General features: G+C 39.7%; 2 protein-coding genes across 2 annotated transcripts in view; both read left to right on the top strand.

Annotated features, from left to right (window-relative positions):
• LOC124173270 overlaps positions 1 to 7,365 on the top strand; it is a 36,978-nt gene extending 29,613 nt beyond the window's left edge. Inside the window, exons 10-12 of the mRNA XM_046552789.1 lie at positions 1,033 to 1,164; positions 6,220 to 6,292; positions 7,055 to 7,365. Of these exons, the coding sequence (XP_046408745.1) occupies positions 1,033 to 1,037 (5 nt within the window). The 3' untranslated portion in view covers positions 1,038 to 1,164; positions 6,220 to 6,292; positions 7,055 to 7,365. The remainder of the gene's footprint in view (positions 1 to 1,032; positions 1,165 to 6,219; positions 6,293 to 7,054) is intronic.
• A 9-nt stretch (positions 7,366 to 7,374) lies between these two features.
• On the top strand, positions 7,375 to 10,147 carry LOC124173020 (zinc finger protein OZF-like). Its single transcript, XM_046552541.1, has one exon. The coding sequence runs from the start codon at positions 7,455 to 7,457 to the stop codon at positions 8,937 to 8,939; it is 1,485 nt and encodes a 494-aa protein (XP_046408497.1). The 5' UTR covers positions 7,375 to 7,454; the 3' UTR covers positions 8,940 to 10,147.
• Positions 10,148 to 18,469: the final 8,322 nt, after the last annotated feature.

Below are 18,469 nucleotides of genomic sequence, written 5' to 3'. Positions count from 1 at the left end.
AGGTCTTGATCCCAAACTTTGATGCCTTCAGAGGAATGTATTGCTTGAAGGTTAGCCTGCCCTTCCATAGAGTCAACGGTTCGTCAATTGAAATGTTGCAGTTTGGTAAAAAATATGTCTGAAATTTTTCATTTAGGTGTGAAATAACGGGAAAGATTTTTTTAGATGTGGAGGAATCTGTTGATGGTTATCTTCATTATTGTGGAAATGAAGAAATGTACAAATGATCTCTAATCGGTCCATTGAAATTATATTTCCGAAAGCTGGGGTAGATATAACTCTCTTTCTTGAAAAGTATGTCCGTGATGTTGGCTTCTGCACAATTCCCATGAGCATGAATAATCCCAGTGTTACGTATATCTCTTTTTCTGTCACCGGTTTCCAAGCGGTTATTCTCGACTTCCTTGAAAATGTGGGATCACCTGATGAAACCCGTTGCCGGGTGCCCCGTTAAGTAGGGACCCTCATCAAGGGAAAGGAGAGTACCCAAAAAGAAAACGTTTTCCTCTCATAGGCAGGAAAAGGCGAAGGCAGCTTGTGGTGTAGTATGTAGATGCATGATGAAAAAATGAACTCCAAATTTATTCCTGTGACTAACTTTTAATATTAGGTTAATTGAAATAAACTAATTCTTTGCAAAAATTCTTGTTGATAACCTGAAGAAATAATGAGAGAAAGAGTGCCTTCTCTGCTCTGCATTGCGTCGACTCTAAAAGAGCTGCTAGATAAGAGTGGAGCTACTATCTTTTCCTTCGCAATTTTTGTAAGCTCTGTGTGTATATTGTTAATTCCAGAACTTTAATTGTATCATCACAGTCGTATACTATGATTGAAGATTTCAATCATACTTTTTCACGTGATTTTCCTTATCAATTGTTTTTATGCCCATTGATCAAGAAGCCATAGTCTTTCATCAGGGAACTTCTATTTTTTTTATGGAAACCCTGTAATTCAAGCTTTGTTTATGATCACTTTTGCTTCTTGTATCAATTCATTAGGAAGTGTATCAATGGGTTTTCCTCTTTCCAATAGAGTGATCCAGTAACATACAAGTGCTCTTCTGTGAAAGAAGATCAGAGTAGCAATGATGACGAAGGATGTGTGCTTAATGATTGCACTGATATCACCACAAGCAACCTGATGCATCAAGACTCTTCTAATCAGGTAATACTATTTATGAACTATTTATTGAATGTTGACCTTGATTAGCTTATGAACTGTATTGCCATTATAAGTCGTCAACCCTAGAATTGGTTTCATTCAGCCCTCCCATTACTCTCTCCTATCTGCGTACCTATTAATATTGTGACGGAACAGGCCCGTTTCCCTGCCAGCCCGTCGACCCGTCTCAGCCCTCACGCTCCCGAGTGTTACCCCCTCCTTCTTTCCTTCCCCGACAGCTCGCCACTCCGAAATCTGGTTTCGGTAGAATGTGATTTTGGGAAAAATATTGCAGAAGAATACGATCTTAGATCGTTTATTAGGGCGCCACCCAAAACCGCGGCCCACGAACTAGCTTTGCCGGTAGAAGCAAGGACGTTCCAAACTCCCAGGATTAAATAATTGTTAATACGGGTGGACAATATGACAATGCGGACACTGGTTGTTTGACTCACGCACGGACAAGGGTTTGAGGATCCGACGAATGAACACTGACCTTTTACATTATGCACAAAAATCACCATTTATTATTGAGACTTTGGCGAAAACAACGAAAAACCATCAACGCACTGATGAAAATCACCCTTGAACAATACTAAGCCTAATCTACAAACTAATGATGGATGAATGAACACAAGCAAAAAGATGAAATACCCTTGATGACACAAAGAAATAAGAATTGAAAAGCCATTACATGTTCCTCGTCTGCCTCCTGGAAAGACGGGAAATTATGATACATTAAATTGCCCTTATTTACGGGCGTAAGACGTGCAATCAATAGTCCTTTTCTGTTCAATTAACTATTTAAAAACTCGGTGCAGTTATTGACTTTTTGCAGTCTCGCATGAACTCTTGCGAAAGTGACTTGATTGGTCTTTACATGAATCACCGGTATTTGGATGAAGTAGACGGACTTTAGAGTGGTAATCTTTACCCTCTTGGTACTGCTTGAAGCACTTGGGAATGTGATAATACGGGAATAATTACTGGAGATTGATACTTATGGGCATGGCAGTCTGTGGTTCCCGACGACTCCGTCGCCAGCGATTCGGGGAGCTTTTTGGCTGCTCCGGATGAAAACGGTCCACAAGCGCAGCGACGGCCTCACTTTCGGCACAGATGTCGCCTTCTCAAACGCCTGGGCCAGCACCTTTATCCGTGCTCCGGAATCAGAAACTGCTCCACTTCCCCCGGTCGCTCTCCGTCACACACCTCTGCAATCACAGCCGTTGCCTTTCTTGGGTCTCCTTCCCTCTCACAGCTGAGCATTGACTGCTAGCTCCCAATTATGTGCTCTCTCTCTGCTGGTACCTCGAGACAGGCTTGTCTCCCTCTCGACCAACAGACCAGTACCGTGTCCGTTCACCAACTGACTTCATCCCCACTTCTCCTCCTACCACGTAACCTCGCTATTCCCGATTTTTCCGTTACGGAAAGCTGACACACGTCACTCACTTTGAATTTTAGCCAATCACGTCACTGCACAAGTGGCGTGATCGCCTTACATCCTATGGGTACAATTGAATGGGAACTAAAACCATGGTATTTTACCGTCTTATACTACATGAAGGTCAGAGTTACTTCGCCCGATCCACGTAATCTTCCACGGGGAAGATCGTAGCCGCGTGAGGCGCGCTGACATGGGACGAAAAGAAAAAATATCGTGACCACCCGTCACAATATATATGGTATTTATCTCTTTTTAACCCTTAATAATATGACCTCTGAAACACATTCAAAAGCATAACGTTCTCCTCTCACATTCCACCTGACCTTTTAAGTTAAGATTTACCCAATATTCTTCTTATTTTCCGCTCCTCTCTGTACTTCCTCGTTCAATCCCTTTTATCCTTAACATTCATCGGGAGCAATGCAATCAATGCTTTGACTTTTCTGCATGTTTCCATTTTGAAACTTTGCTACCATTTTTAAATATGCTTCAAATGTAATTTTAGTTGCATTGTTTCCTTATTTTAGTATCATTATTCTCTCTTGTGATCAGATTCTTTTTTTGTGGAATGCACTCTGTGCCTGTACTAGTCAACTCACTATATTTTTTCTTGTTTGATCCATCAGTTGTAACTTGGCTTCCCATTGCTTAACATATCCAACTGACTGTGAGAATATGAGACCTTGAAAATGACGTAGTTTTTTGTAACCTTGGTCAGTGGTGCAGTTACATATTTAAGTGCGGAAATATTAATTTGTTGTTTATATTTTATCACGGGTATATTGCAATTACTCGGGAAACAATGTCATGTAAAAGAAAGCAGTGTCTTATACCATTTTAGCAAATAAATTGTGAATGGTTGATCTATTTCCAGAAAAGCTGATGATGTCCTACTAAAATAAACATAATAGAATTTGTATTCAATCCATAGATATAACAGCACCTAAAGTAAGCACTAAACTAATGACGTTTTACTGAAATATACATACAAGAATTTGTATTCAGTCCATAGATGCAACAGCACCTAAAAAAAGCACCAAATATCAAATGTCATTGCAGAGTAAATTGAACCATCATATTTCCCCATTGGAGTTATACACCTTTTGTCCCATAAGGAGGTCATCTACATATTTCTGATTTTCATTACCTAACTCAGAATGGCCTTCCATTATATCTTGTCTGCTTAATTTATACATACTTGTCAAAATGTTTGGTGTTATTAAACTGAATAGTAATCCAAAATATGCTTAAGTTTATTCTCCGCTGTTAACCCTATTTATTTTCCATGAGTGTATGTCACGAAGATAAAATCTGGAGTTAAATCATCATGAATAAGATTAAATAAGACATTTTACATCTCCATATGCTTATGCTCTGAGGATCATTACATGGATTTTGCTATGTAAAAAAGAGGTACAGTGGAACCTCGATCTGTCGTTTCTCAGGGGGATGGATGAAAAAAACGATGAATGCGGGAAAACGATCGATGCGGAATGTTTGTCCGGGTTGCCTATGTCCCAAGAAACGCTGGATTTTTGCGAATTATGATATTCATTAATGGATTCAAACAAGATTTTTGCTGATTACGGGAATATTATTACTTTATCGAAACCCTTAGGTCATATTGTTGATTCGACTTATCTCTCTTTCTAAAATCCTAAAGGAACAAGCCGCCTTGCTAAAAAATGTTTGCACTCCACTCGGAATTTTCACTGCTATTATGCATTTCTGTCTGATGTAAAAATTCTTATCCATCAAATGCCATTTCAAGTACACGTATTTACGAGAGAAATGTGCGTGTTATGCCTCAAACAACTGATTTTGCCGTCGCAGTGATTGGTTATGAGATGAATCAAGGCCAAAAATAGTTTATTATTTGAAATGCTCCTTTCGTGCAATTAAATTTTTAATATGATTGAGGCAACGTGGCGTTAATCGTCAGCGGCACGCACACCTGTTCCTCGGCTTCATCCCACTTCTTGTTTTAACCAGGGATCTCGCTCTACCGCAACCCCTGCCGTCATGTGCTACCGGACATACCGAGGCGTTCTGCAATATTCAGGTATTTCTAGCCCAGATTCTTTTCTTCATCATCAATTATTTTCAGTCCATCTTTTAGAGTTCTCACTTGTGTCTTCGGAAGGGTCACGGTCCGAAGACGAATAAGAATAAAACTAATAAAAATGAAACTGGAATTCATTGAACCCACAAGGAAAACACTCGCTAGTTTTAAGTCAACCCACCCCGGAAAGTATGGAACCACTCGTACGAGGTGAAGTTCGGCACTAATGCTATCGCGTACGGCATAAGCAGAGCTTACTGCAGAGGGTGAAGCATGACCATATGACTGCGCAATGAAATTTTTTTATCCTATAGAGAAGGCAACGTACCCACTCATTTGTAACTATAAGTAGCGTAGCTCTAGATGAGCAGATGAATTCAGATTACTAGTAGAGAGAAACAAGATATCCTGAGAAGACATCGCTTCGTTAGCAACTCAGATAAGTGAGACTTGTGGCATAGCTCATAAATTGTAGCCAGATTCCCTGTTTTTGAAAAAAAAATCGAAACAACTGCCGTGAAGCTCACTATCAGCTGCGAGGATATCGATATTTGCCAGAAATCACCATCGTATTATTCCAACTATTTCCTTGCTTAAAATGCTTAAATAATGTTAGAAATATGTCGTGTTTGGTATAATTCTTTACTGAATTACGTGCACATCACTAATATCTCAGTCTAATAAAAGTGTAATACCAATTACCGAAATTCATTTTTAGACATCTTTTGGGCTAATTGGTGATTCATGCAGCAAGGGAGGGAAGAAGGAAGTCTCCAGATCTTTGAAGCGAGTCGGCTAAAAAAAAAAAAGCGGTCGAGAAAGGGAGAGGCGTGAAAAAGGTTTCTTCTGTTCTCGAGTAACTTGATATTTTATTTTGAAGCTAAGGTCGTCGTAATACGATTCCTGCTCGAGCTGGGACCTTTTTTATTTTGGAGAAGAGGAAAGCTTCAACCGGGGGAGAGCGATTGCTGAATGGAGGGGGAAACCGGATCTTTGGAAATGCGCTAATGTAACTGTCCCACGGCACTCTGCTTCTCTCTATGGTATTTCGATCTCCTGGGGAAGATTTAAACTATGTGTATGTCCTTATTAGCCATAAATAACACGTTGTTAATACTTCGTCTCATTTTTATCAAACGATGAATGCGGGAAAATTAATCGACGGGACCGCGATCTTCAAACTATCAATGCGGGATAACGATACTTTAACGATAACGAACGATAGATGCGGGATAAAATTACATTGTCTTTATGGAACTTAATTTGGGACCAGGAGCGGCGAACGATGAATGCGGGAAAACGATGAATGCGGGAACGATATATCGGGGTTCCACTATAGTTATTGTATAGCTAAGTGGTAATTTAAAAAATCTAACTTGAAGCAATTTAAATTCCAGACCATAATTTCCTTGAGGTAGCTTACAGGATAGCCTGAAGAACATACCCATAGGAAATGAATGTGTAAAATAAGTTTTAGTAAATCCTATCCATAAAAGTTCTAAATCTGCAGTTAATACATTGTTCTTATTTGGATGCTTACTTTTAGCCTACTGCACCTGAGGATAGGGAGCCAATTGAGAGTTTGACTATGCCCCAGAAGACTACAACAGAGGCATTTTGTGAGTACTCTAAAAGGCTTGAAAATTACTGTATATACGGAGGAATCGATGTAACTAATTGTGGATGATGTATTTGTTGATGCTTTATTAGAAGCAACTTTTACTTTTGACTAGATCACTGATTGAGAATTTGACAGTAGCCAATGAATCCACAACGGAAACTGTGGGTGAGTGCTTTCAAGGGTTAAAATAGAAATAATTCAGGAAAATATCAAGATATTTTTTGTATGTATTCATAGGTAGTGCCACAAAATTTTAAATAGTCATTGTTAGGAACATTTTTAATTAACTAAATATTGGACAATCATAATATATTCAATGGCAAAAAAATTATTTGCCAATTTTTAAATATCTTCTTTTGGACGAACTAATATAAAACAAAATTGATTAAATCACAAACTGTCATGCAAAGGACCAATTCTAAAAAGGACCTGATTTCTTTCTGCTTCGATTTTAAGCCAGATGTGTGAAGGGTATATATGTGTGTTTACGTAGTAATATATACATCATTTTACCTTGTGATTTGTATCTTTTTCATTCCACCACAACCCTGTTATCCTCATCGTATTTATGTTATGTGATCCTTTCCCTCTCTTTTCCCTTCTATTAACTTATACCGAGAGTTTCTGGGTTCAACTTCATGTCATTTAGAATTTTATCCACCTGATTTCTGGCTTCTTCAATCCATTCAATCGATTTAAATGGTAGGTTTAGGAGTCGAAAATTTCATATTTGACTGAGATAGTTTTAATTATTTTCCAGGGCTCCCTGCTCCTGAAGAAATGCCCATTCAAACAACATCAACTTCATATCTGCTTGCGAAAGGAAATGTATTGAATCATTCAATCGATGAATGCATTGGTCCGACATATTTGGTGACACAAGCAAACAAGGCTGGTGTATCCCATGTAGGGATAGGAAGAAATCTTATGGATAAAGACTTGGATAAATGTGGTGCTTCTGAAACTGATGAGATATCAAGTTGCTCGATTTCAGATGATAGGCAATTAATTAGCAAAGATATTGAATCACTTAAAAACAGCAGAGGTGGAGCCGCAATGGCTGTTGTAGGGGAGAAAGTGGTTGTGATGCACCAAATACCTCGCATAACCTTAGGTTTATCAGAATAAGTAGAAATGACAGAAGTGGCTGTGAGACCATCATGGGAGGCAACAACGAGGTACTTAATTGCTTGATCGAAAATCCAGGGAACAGTTACAGTTCAAACGAAGATTCATATAATTGCTTCAACTGCAGAGATGTGTTCAACAACAAAAAGGAGCTAATCAAACACATGAAAATTCATTTTGTTGCTCGTAATTTTGATGCTGCAGCAGAATCATCAATCGTAGATGTGTCTCTGGAAGCACTTCCATCAAGCGGACACAGCATTTCTTGCGAGCCTACCATCTCAAAGGCTTTAAGTGGGCTGGATAGGAAAAGACAAGAGCCTATGCCAAAAGAAAATGTGCTCATCAAGGAAATCAGTGGAGGAAAAAAGGACGAGAAAAATATAAGACGATTGACGAGAAGTTTCACTCTGGAAGAGAAATCAACTTTACAGCGTTTATCTTCAGAGTCATCTAGCATTAGAAATTTACGCAATCACGTGGGTCCGAGAAAGGAAAAGAGGCTATATTCATGCAGCGAGTGCACTGAGTCCTTCACTCAGAAAAGGGACCTCACCGCACACAAACGTACACACGCAGGAGGGAAAACGTATTCTTGTAGCACTTGCAGGAAATCTTTCACTCATAGAGGTCATCTCAATATTCACTCGCGAATACACACGGGAGAGAAGCCTTTTATATGTAAGGTGTGCAGCAAGTCCTTCTCTAGGAAAGACAATCTCGACGCTCACGCACGTACTCACACAGGAGAAAGGCTTTTTTCATGCAATGAGTGTGAAAAGTCTTTCTCGGATAAGAGTAACTTAGTTAAACATTTTCGTACTCACACGGGGGATAAACCGTTTTCCTGTGACGAGTGTGAAAAGTCTTTCTCGCGTAAGAGCAGCTTAAATACACACGTACGTAGGCACGCAGGAGAGAAACCGTTTTCTTGCAACGGGTGTGAAAAGTCTTTCTTGTTGAAGAGCGACTTAGTTAGACATGTACATACGCACACGGGAGAGAAAAATTTTCCATGCAGAATCTGCAAGAAATCTTTCACTCAGAAGAGTACTCTCAAAAGTCACGTGCGAATTCACACGGGAGAGAAGCCCTATATCTGCAAAATGTGCAGCAAGTCTTTCACCACGAGGGACAAACTTGTTGCCCACACACGCACCCACACAGGAGAAAGGCCTTTTTCATGCAACGAGTGTAAAAAGTCTTTCTCGAAAAAGGACAACTTAGTTAGACATATTCGTACGCATACGGGGGATAAACCGTATTCTTGTAGCATTTGCCGCAAGTGTTTCACTCAGAAGGGTAATCTCAACAGTCACATGCGACAACACTCGGGAGAGAAGCCTTTTATCTGCAAAATGTGCAGCAAGTCCTTCGCTAGGAAAAGTCAGCTCACCTCGCACATTCGAACACACACGGGAGAGAAACCTTATTCGTGTAGCATTTGCTGCAAGCATTTCACAAAGAGATGTTCTCTCGATAGTCACATGCGTTTGCATACGGAAGAGGGGCCTTAAATCATGACACGAGTGTGAAAGGTCTTTCTCGAATAAGAAGCATTTAGTGTTACATTTTCGTATACACTCGAGAGAGAAGCCTTGGTCGTGCAGAATGTGCGAAAATTCTTTTAAAGAAGAAGCTATCTGGTACGACACATGCAAAAGCACATAGGGAAGAGACCCTTTTCATGCAAAATCTACAAAAATAATCTTTCACTCAGGAGTCGTTCACTTAAGAGTCACATGCGAAACAGCACGTGAAAGAATCCTATTCGTGTGGTGAATTGGAATGTCTCCCTTGACAAAGAGCCTCTTAGTACATCTGTACAAAAAACGAGTTGCTTTATTTCTGCAACGTCTGCAGCAAGTCTGTCACGCCATGATGCTACCTAGTAACCCATTCGTATACACACTGAAGACAAACCTTATCAAATGTAACATTTGTTGAAAGTGTTTTGCAGTGAGTGGTTACCTTGACTGATATTCATACATGCTCACACATGTGAGCAGCCTTGTTAACGCATAGTCTGCATCAAGTCCATCACTACAAGGAGCGGCCCTGACTACCACATGTGTAAACGTACAATTGTATTGTATTATTATTGCGTATTTTGCAATAAGTCTTTCACTGTTATTTCTAATCTCAACTTCCACATGCGCTTAAAAGTGAGATACTCTATCCATGTTGTGTGCTTTCCGTCAGAAAAGTCACCTTTGCTCATGCAACATTTTCTCACGGACAGGATAATTCATATAAATCTTACAAATGTTATACTTAAACCTCATGCAAAGCTGCACTTAGGAGTCTAATGTTTAATTTTCGCCTGCACAACGAGAAGTGAATGATTGTATTGTGTCAATAGGGATGATGGGCCATCTACATGTTTCTATGAAATGCGTGACAAGTAATGTGTTTTTGGGTTTTCGTAATGAATATTGAAAGAGAGTAGTTGCAGAAAAGGGCACACCCAGGCTATCAGATTAGGATGAAGCAGCCTACACTACACATTTTTTATTAAAGACGTCCACAATATATTTTTCCAATGTTTCTGGCTTTAAGTCTAGTCTTCATTGTCATATTCTAATTGGTTCCGAATTTTCTTAGAATTAATTATTTGTTCTTTGAATATTCTTTGTTAAAATAATTATTCTTGTCCACATTTTGTAAATAATGTGATATCAGTGCACAATAAAAGGCTTATGGCCGAGTTTGTTAATTTAATGAATTCAGCATGTCATTTATTTTCATTGTTAAAATATATGCAATTTTATTCCTATTTCTCTGTTTTCACTCGCGGCTGAGCGATTCGTCACGATTTGTCGGAATGCACGGTTAATAGGAAAGCAAGGATAATCGTGGGCCATTAACCTTAGAATGGTGAAGTTGCGAGAAAAGGCAGCAATGGAGGCGGAAGATGTACAAACATTGGCAGAGTGAATGGGGATGTTATCGGAGGGTGGGAGAGTAAGCAGAGGGTGGAGAGTGGATGCTAGGTGGCGCTGAGCGCACTTGCAGGGTTTGGTAATGAGAAAATGATTCAGAGGACACGTCGGACGCAGCCAAAAGTAGTACTACGGAGTGAGTGAGCAAGGGATTCATCTATGTGCAAACTTTGGCTGCAATCCGTTCAGCCGTCTGGAAACACATAGTGGTCAGATAAACATGTGTTAAAAATTACATATGAAAAAGATTAAGCGTATCCGGACATTATCATATCGCCGAGGAATGCCATAAGTTCCTCCTACAAAGCTAGGTTCACATTTTAATATTTAGAATTTATGATACTTTGTATGCAAATGTGATTTAAAAATTTATCTGTGAAAAATAAAGAAAAAGTCTAGATGACTTTCACATTTCAATACCTTTTCAGAATGAAGGAATGCATTTTAGGTTAACTATAGGATTCCCCTTTCTCCACTCATAAAGATTATATGATGTTACATTTGAGGGTAATCATGCATAATTTTCGCCTCCAGAGGTGCCATTGGGTGTTTATAGTTATTTTTTGACAAGGAAAAAATCTTTTATGAATAGTTGCTAACAATATGCTTGCTTTCAATGGTTAAATAAATTTTAAAATTAAATTTACTATGCTAAAATTAAAATTTTTGGTTAAATATAAGAGCAGCCATTGTTATATTAGCAACGAGAATTGCATGGCGCTCGATGTATCGAACGGCTGTCAATTTTGGTAATATAGATAAAAAATAGTAAAGGACATCTTGAGGAAATATGAAAGAATAAGATCAACCTTAAGGACAAAAACGAGATGAAAATTATCAATGTATTAAGAAAAAAAACTCAATAAAAATAATTGAATTACCCTGTGCGGGTGACTGAGATTCTTCGAATGCCATAACTTAAACAAATGCTTCTCAAGTGGATACATTCAAGTAGTCAACTAAAATATTAGAAGAGCGGAATAGACAAATATCCATGTCAACTTAATATAGTATCACTATATTAGCGCATGTCTATTGGAGCCCATAGTAAAATTATAGACGCACGTCCGATGACTCGGACGCTATGCACTAATGGGTTATCCCTTAAGAAGTGGGAACGTTTTTAAACGGTCTGCATGGTTAGTGCGGGGAGAACGTTTTTCTACAGATGGCCATAATTTCTTATCATTGGTAGCTTTTTCTTTGAGAATTCATTGCCATCCTTTCGGCGGTGGCTTGAACTAGGCCAAACCTAGTGGCAGAAAGCACAAGGGCATCTTTCGAGGACTTAGCACCCTCACCACGGGGAGCGCTACCCGGATTATCCCTTCTGCGAGAAAGAAAGAGCTCCCTGCTCTCCGCGGCGCATTCACGATGAAAACCATTCCAACGAATCCTTGTATTTCCTAGGTATTTATTTATCTTGCTGTTGTACATTAGACGGGGAAACTTATGTCAACGCATTGGTATCTATTTTTTATGCTTTTGGTGGTGGTTCTTCAGTCTCTGAGTAATTACCAAGGACATTACATTCGTGATCTGTCGTGAGGGGGTAGGGTGAGCAGTCCCGGATTATGAGGGTGCACTACCTGCTAGATTGATCTTGGGCGTGATTCGCGATGGCGAATAAACGAAATTGTCTACTTTGGTGGGCCTTTGGTGCGTTTCCGTTCTGCATTTCAAAGATATATGTATCTGAGACATCGGAAAAATGTGCGAGGGTTCTGGAAAATCACGGCATAGTGACACTTTTGTGACTTTGTCGTGTTCTGCAAGAATCCTGTGGCAAGGAGTCCGACGACCCCATATGAAAGGCCAAGTACCATTCAGAAATAAAGAGGAATATACCGATTCGAGTGCTCTTGAGGAGACTCGTGCATGTGCCAAACATCACGAGCCTTGAAATGCAGAATGAAAGATCACCAAAGAATTACCAGGAATAGATAATTTCGTTTATCCGCCATCGCCGAGCATGTATGGGGAAGGCCAATGTATAACGTGTACTTCGGAAACTCTAAACTCATCACCAGACAGAAGCAATAATTTCCCCGGCTGATTAAAGAGGCTATCGAAATGGCCAAAACACCCAGCTTCAACAGGGAGGACAGGTACTTGCTCTCCAACGCCTCGAAGAAACTCTTCCCCAAATCAGCCAATTGCCACAGCTTGCCGCACCTGCGCTGTCGGTTCGCTGCCTGTTTATTACTTTTGTTTTACTGCTGACATTTAACGTGCAAAATCTACGTCAATGTATTACTAACATTCTATGGAAGACAACAGTACATATCAATTTTCAATTGACCCCCTGGTTTGGAAGTTAGCAGAGGTTTGCGTTGTATACAACACATCCGTTAATTTTAGTGGTATATACAGCTTGTTTTCGGCTAACTACTAGTGATAGATGTGGCTTCTTCATATCAAGATTGTAGTTATAGGAACGAAAACTACGGTAATGCCAAGCGCTCAAATTAGGGAAACTTGATTTTACGCGCATAAAACGGGTACTTTTGGGGAAAAAATATTAAGAACAGGAAATACTATGAAGCCGAAGATTTTTTAAAGTACAAGTTACAACACAGAAATAAATTCTCTTTCGTATGCCTTTTGTTGCATTGAAGTTGATTGCTTCGTTTAGACGCTAGAGCTCCTCAAACTGGGGTATCTTCCTTTTTTACAGACAGTACATGAGCTGGAAAATGATGTAGGATCCTTTGAGAATAATGGTAATAGAATACACGGATCAGGACATCACATTCTCTCCAGATTGCCCCGTGATTAGGAAGAGGAAAATTCTGGAGCTCCTGAAGGAGAATGAAGAATGTAGCCCGAGGACGTGCAAATGGAGCATGCTATCCCCGGAAACGGTAACGAGGAGGCTGACGAAGATGCATAATTCGAATCGATTGATGGAAGAGGACCGCATTCTTTCCAACACAAATGAGACCTCCACTTCCACAGAAAAGAGGGAAAACTTGAATGAAGTACAAGAGCAAACATGAGCAAAAAATGGCTGTTCTGGAGCGATTGCAACTTCTCTAATCAAAGTTGAAAATAAGTCTGTTGCTCTGCCCATCCCTGCTTGATTGTGATAGTGCCTCTATTGAAAACTTGGATTTATCATTTTGAGACAGTGTATGGAGAAATTCCTGTGAATATTCAGAGTATTGGTATATTTTAGTGAAAAACATAATACCTGGGTGTAATGCACAATCCATCCAGACATTGTCCAAGTGTCATGGTCCTTGTATGCAGGGGCTGTACATTAACCTCATGCAGGCAAGCCTGATACTTTTACATGGCTGGGCACTTGGCGTACTTTAACCACGATTTTATATGATAACACTCGATTTTTGTTAAAATTTATCTTTCTTTGTAGAAATTACTTCAAGCTGGTACATTCATAGTTGTGACTGATATGTCGGTACAGATTTGATACACAACCGGTTGTGCGGCATAATTTATAGGCCATAGGTGTTGAGTTACTATTGTCGATCGTAAAAAAATCTGCTACAACACTTCGAGGTTTGAAAAATCACACTGTAGACAGTTAAAGTAAAATATAGGAATACACGAGGCCAATTTAGACCAGAATGTAAGTACAGTGATGAAATCCTTTGTTTTCGAAGACTGGCGAACTTTATTCGCCAACAAGCTACATAGCTCGAGTGTTAATAGTAAGTATTTGCATCCTGCCGTATATGCAACACACAAGTACACTATTGTCTCGCCGCGCAGTCTGGCGCACAGGAAAATGAAAAGTCAAAGCAGCGACCCCTTTTGTTTGGTGCAAGCCGGCCAAATTGCATTGAGGGAAAATAAATAATACTCGATAATACGAGCGAAAATTCCGCACTTTCAAGGTATGTATCACGGAATCAGTTAGTTAAGAAAACGGTATAGTTGGGTTTCAAAGACAGAAGAAATCGTAATATAAAGTACTTTCCCTGTACATTTTATCTTGCAAAAATACACAAAATATATGAATTCATTACAGACATGAGTTTTTTACCACTAGAATTGTTAATGGCATCTGTTAATGGGTAATGGCACGCAATTCACGAATTTTTTTTTTTAAAGATAATACTAGAAGTAACATTGTTGTTTAACATTTTTCATACTTCTAAGGTTTTATTCTTCATATTTTTGCGTGCTTATGTTAAGTTTCCTTTCTTTGGTTTAGTAATGAGCTTCGTGGGTTTTTAAAGTTTTTATTGAAGTTTAGAATAGAAAAATGTGTGGAGTCGATATGCTTCCATATGAAAATAATGGAAAATTTCAAGTGAAATTAAAAGGTAAATAGTGGAATTTAACACGTTGCGTGCCATGGACGTAATATTACGTCCTGCTAATCCTTCTGAGGATTGCCATGGACGTAATATTACGTCTTTCCATTTAATTGGCTTTGTATGGGTGAAGCCGTTATATTTCCTCCGTGGTACTTTCCCAGTTTACTGCTTAGTGGTTCTGTTTTTTTTCAAAAATCAACTGCTCGATAGAAAAAGAGTTCACTTTATGTCTTGAGGGCGAAAAGCTCTCTGTAGCTACCGGCATCCTCATCTCTGGCCACTTTCTGTGAAAATTCTTTGGGCCAATCGAAACGTTCGTTAAGGTTTCATTAACCCTTTTTGTCATTCAGGATTTATAATGCTTTGCTTGGAAAAATGCTTTTTAATGATTTCTTTGCTTTAAATAGTTCAAATTGATTGTGTTAAAAAATAATTACGCATGTTATGGCGGTACATCATACGTTGCAACTTTTTTATTTTTCAAAAACAGTAGGTTTTCATTGCTAAATTATATATTTAAAAATTAACAATACATGTTATTCAACTCATTCGTAAATAAGAAAAAAGTCCATTTTTATTGAAATGAACATAGATATAAACTAATTTTTGATGCTTTTGTTTTAAAAAATGTACGAATATAATAACTAATAGCTTGATTTTTCAGTAGGGCTTTAAGTTTAGCAGCCGGTAACCGAAATGTTAAAGGGGAATACATATTTAACCCAAATATCAAGGAGTTATTCCGCTATTTTTGACATTTTTTTCATTGAAAGTAGCGTAATGATAAAATATATCACTCCATCGCAAGTGGGCGAAGAATTGGAGTTATGGTTGAAAATATTTTGAGATGAACCAGCAAGACACCTAATAACCCATCTAATTGGAAATGAAAGAAATAAATTACGCGCGAAGTTCGAAAAATGTGGGGCGAATTGATTGGTTCTGTGGTTGAGATAATTCTGTTCAATTCAAGCATTTGTTAGATTCGAGCATGTGGCACTTCATCTTGCGGTCAGACTTCCATTCGGCCTTAAGTAGGGTTTCAAGTCGAAGATGATTGCCATGAAAGTAGTTCAGAAACGATATCCCACGGCTAATGACAACACCGAAGTGTTCCAGTGTGTCAATACGCTTAGAGATTATTGATATATAAAAACAGCAAAAGAAACATCGCCGCGGGTGAAGGAAAAATATTTTAATTTCCAAACTTCAATATACTCGTATGGTAAAATTTTTTAATCCATCCAAATTTAAAATTGTCCCGTAGCAGATGCAAGTTTATACTTGCATATTTTCGTATCATCTCAACAGAAGAAACTATTAATCACCAGCAAAGGCTTATAGAAACTATTAATCACCAGCAAAGCCTTATCCATACATTGGGAGCGCAACTTCCACCAATAGGATAGTTTACTTCATCAAAGAAAACGAAAGGCATTGATTGCGATTCGTTACCCACCATTAGTGATATTCATAATATACAAATTATTTCGTTTTAGAAATACCGGTTTAGACGAATGGCAATGGTCAATTTTATCCTCATTTGAAAAAGTCCAGATTGGCGCCCATGCGATGCCACTCCACGTGACGTCACACGGACCTAGTTTCTATACGAGTAGTTAGGAGTTATACATCGTCTGAGATTACCAATGCATGCATGAGGCAAAGAGCTCAGGGCAACCTCTTTTAATAATCACCTATTAAAATTGCCTAAGGTCGGAAAGATTTCTGCGTTTGATTAGGTATTAACAATCCATATTTAAGCCAAGTGCTACCAGCAGGCAGGGTACTCTGCTACTTGCTAGCATCCTGCGTCGTATCAATGCTCAAAGCCTCGCCCCAAGGTCACCTCACTTGCGGCAGCGGGAACGAAAACGACGTCACACGGACTTTTCCCAGCGTTCATACTTAGCCGTCGCGTTTTCGCGCGCTTGAAAATTTTCACTTTTCATTTATTGGCGAAAAATAGTAATCGTCATTTAATAAAATCTAAAATCGTGAAATACGTACTCCAGGAGTAATGATCTTTCGATTAAGGCATAAAAAGTAATAGGAAACCACACTATTGAAGCCTGAATCTGTTGAACTTAATTTAAATATTGAAATTAACACTTGCAACGTTTCACGATTATAAAAGAATTTTTGTCGACCTCGGTTTCAATCTTCTCGGTACAAATGGTGCGTGGTGCATTTAATTGACACAATTGTTTTATTTGAGTTGGGGAAGTAAGGGGAGAGAGGAGATGGAGACACTTGAAGAGGAATGAGAACGGAATAGAGAGCGGGGTAAGATGATGATTGGGAAAAAAACAGAGAAAGTTGTGGTGGGAGTTGGTTAGGGAGGAGACGTGGGAAATGCAGCGTTTTTTGGGGTCAACAAAATTTTTCTCAGAAAATTTCAAACATCCACGTGGCGGCGGTCTTCCTTTCCGGTGGAATTGGGGGGTGTTGTTTCGGGAGGGAGTCCATGCATGAATGGTTGTGGTGCCGTCGGAGGAGGCAGGCAGCCGGTCGGATTAGCGGTCATCCTAAGAACCTAAAGGTTCTTCTGAGGGCGCAGGGGGGTCGCTGGGTTGTTGGGTTCACAGTATGTCGTACAGAGACTTCGAGGGTTCTGGGCGAACCCTCACCAGGGTTACAACGCACCGGGGCCAGGAACCAAGCACGAAGCTTATACGCCCGCGCACCCGGGGAGGGGGAAGAAAGGAAGGAAAAAGGATGGACACGCCGTCACGATCGGAGCCCGCCGACGCCTCTAGGGAAAGGAAGGGGTTGGAAGGGAGGGAAATAGGGATAAAACACTCCAGTGCTATGGAAGCAAAGGAGGCCCTAGCTAGCGAAACCAAGCGAAGCTATTTCTCTGCCACCATCCCGGGGAGATTTTTCTATGAGGAAGAAAAATCCCAATATAGGGACAGTGGGATAGTATGTCGTACAATCATCTACATAATACCCTGCGAGCCACCTCGAGGGAGTTTGGCAGGGGGTGACAAATCACCAACATGCAGCATGCAAGAGGACCGCCACATGCACACCGCACGGTCACATAAATATTTCGCATACTTGTAAAGTATACATGCTTATTCATAAAAAAACTTGCATGAATTTGCTCTTGGAATTACTAAGCATTAGCAAGGTTAGAACTATGAAAAAAACATGCAATGAGTGATCCTAGCAAGCGACACCACTAATGCTATCAATTGAGACAACGTTGCTATCCTTAACAGTACGAGGGAATAATGACATTTTTAATCTCTATGTTTTGCAGTCTATTTATTTTATTCTCATGATCACGTCTACTATAGTATGATGGTAATACATACAGCGGGATGTTTTAACAGTGAATGGGGGAAGGGGTGGGGGGAGGTGGAATTGTCGATTCTTCTAGGCACACACTATATTTAAGATTTATAAGGTAGATCATGCGAAACACAGCTTGCGCTCTTTCTTCACAGTGTTATAAAATATGGTGAATCGAAAAGACAAGTTTAAGCATTATTTCAAGATTTTAAGAGAGCTTTCGACACTGTACAGTCACTTTCAAAAGTCGGTCCCCACACCTGGCGCAGCCGTCTCCGTCATTCTCCGAAGTCGACCTTCGCGTATTGCTTACACGTTCCTTGTCCACTGGGGATCGATTCGACTTGATCAGGTAGTACAAATGGTGCAACTTGACTGCTTTAACCGTCGCGTCGTCAAGAGCCCCACGCACGATTTCAGAGGTAGGAAGGCCGCGTGAACCTCCCCCCCTCCCACACAGCCAAACAATTCCACCACCGAAGAAAGCGGAGAAGAATATATGGGTTTTTCCGGCAAGTA

The sequence above is a fragment of the Ischnura elegans genome, assembly GCF_921293095.1.
Source record: "Ischnura elegans chromosome 13 unlocalized genomic scaffold, ioIscEleg1.1 SUPER_13_unloc_4, whole genome shotgun sequence".
In the NCBI taxonomy this organism is placed as follows: Eukaryota; Metazoa; Arthropoda; class Insecta; order Odonata; family Coenagrionidae; genus Ischnura; species Ischnura elegans.
This window is presented reverse-complemented; position numbering and strand designations above follow the sequence as displayed.

Coding starts and splice junctions, on each gene's coding strand:
- LOC124173020 (XM_046552541.1), top strand. CDS start 7,455: ATGGGAGGCAACAACGAGGTACTTAATTGCTTGATCGAAAATCCAGGG.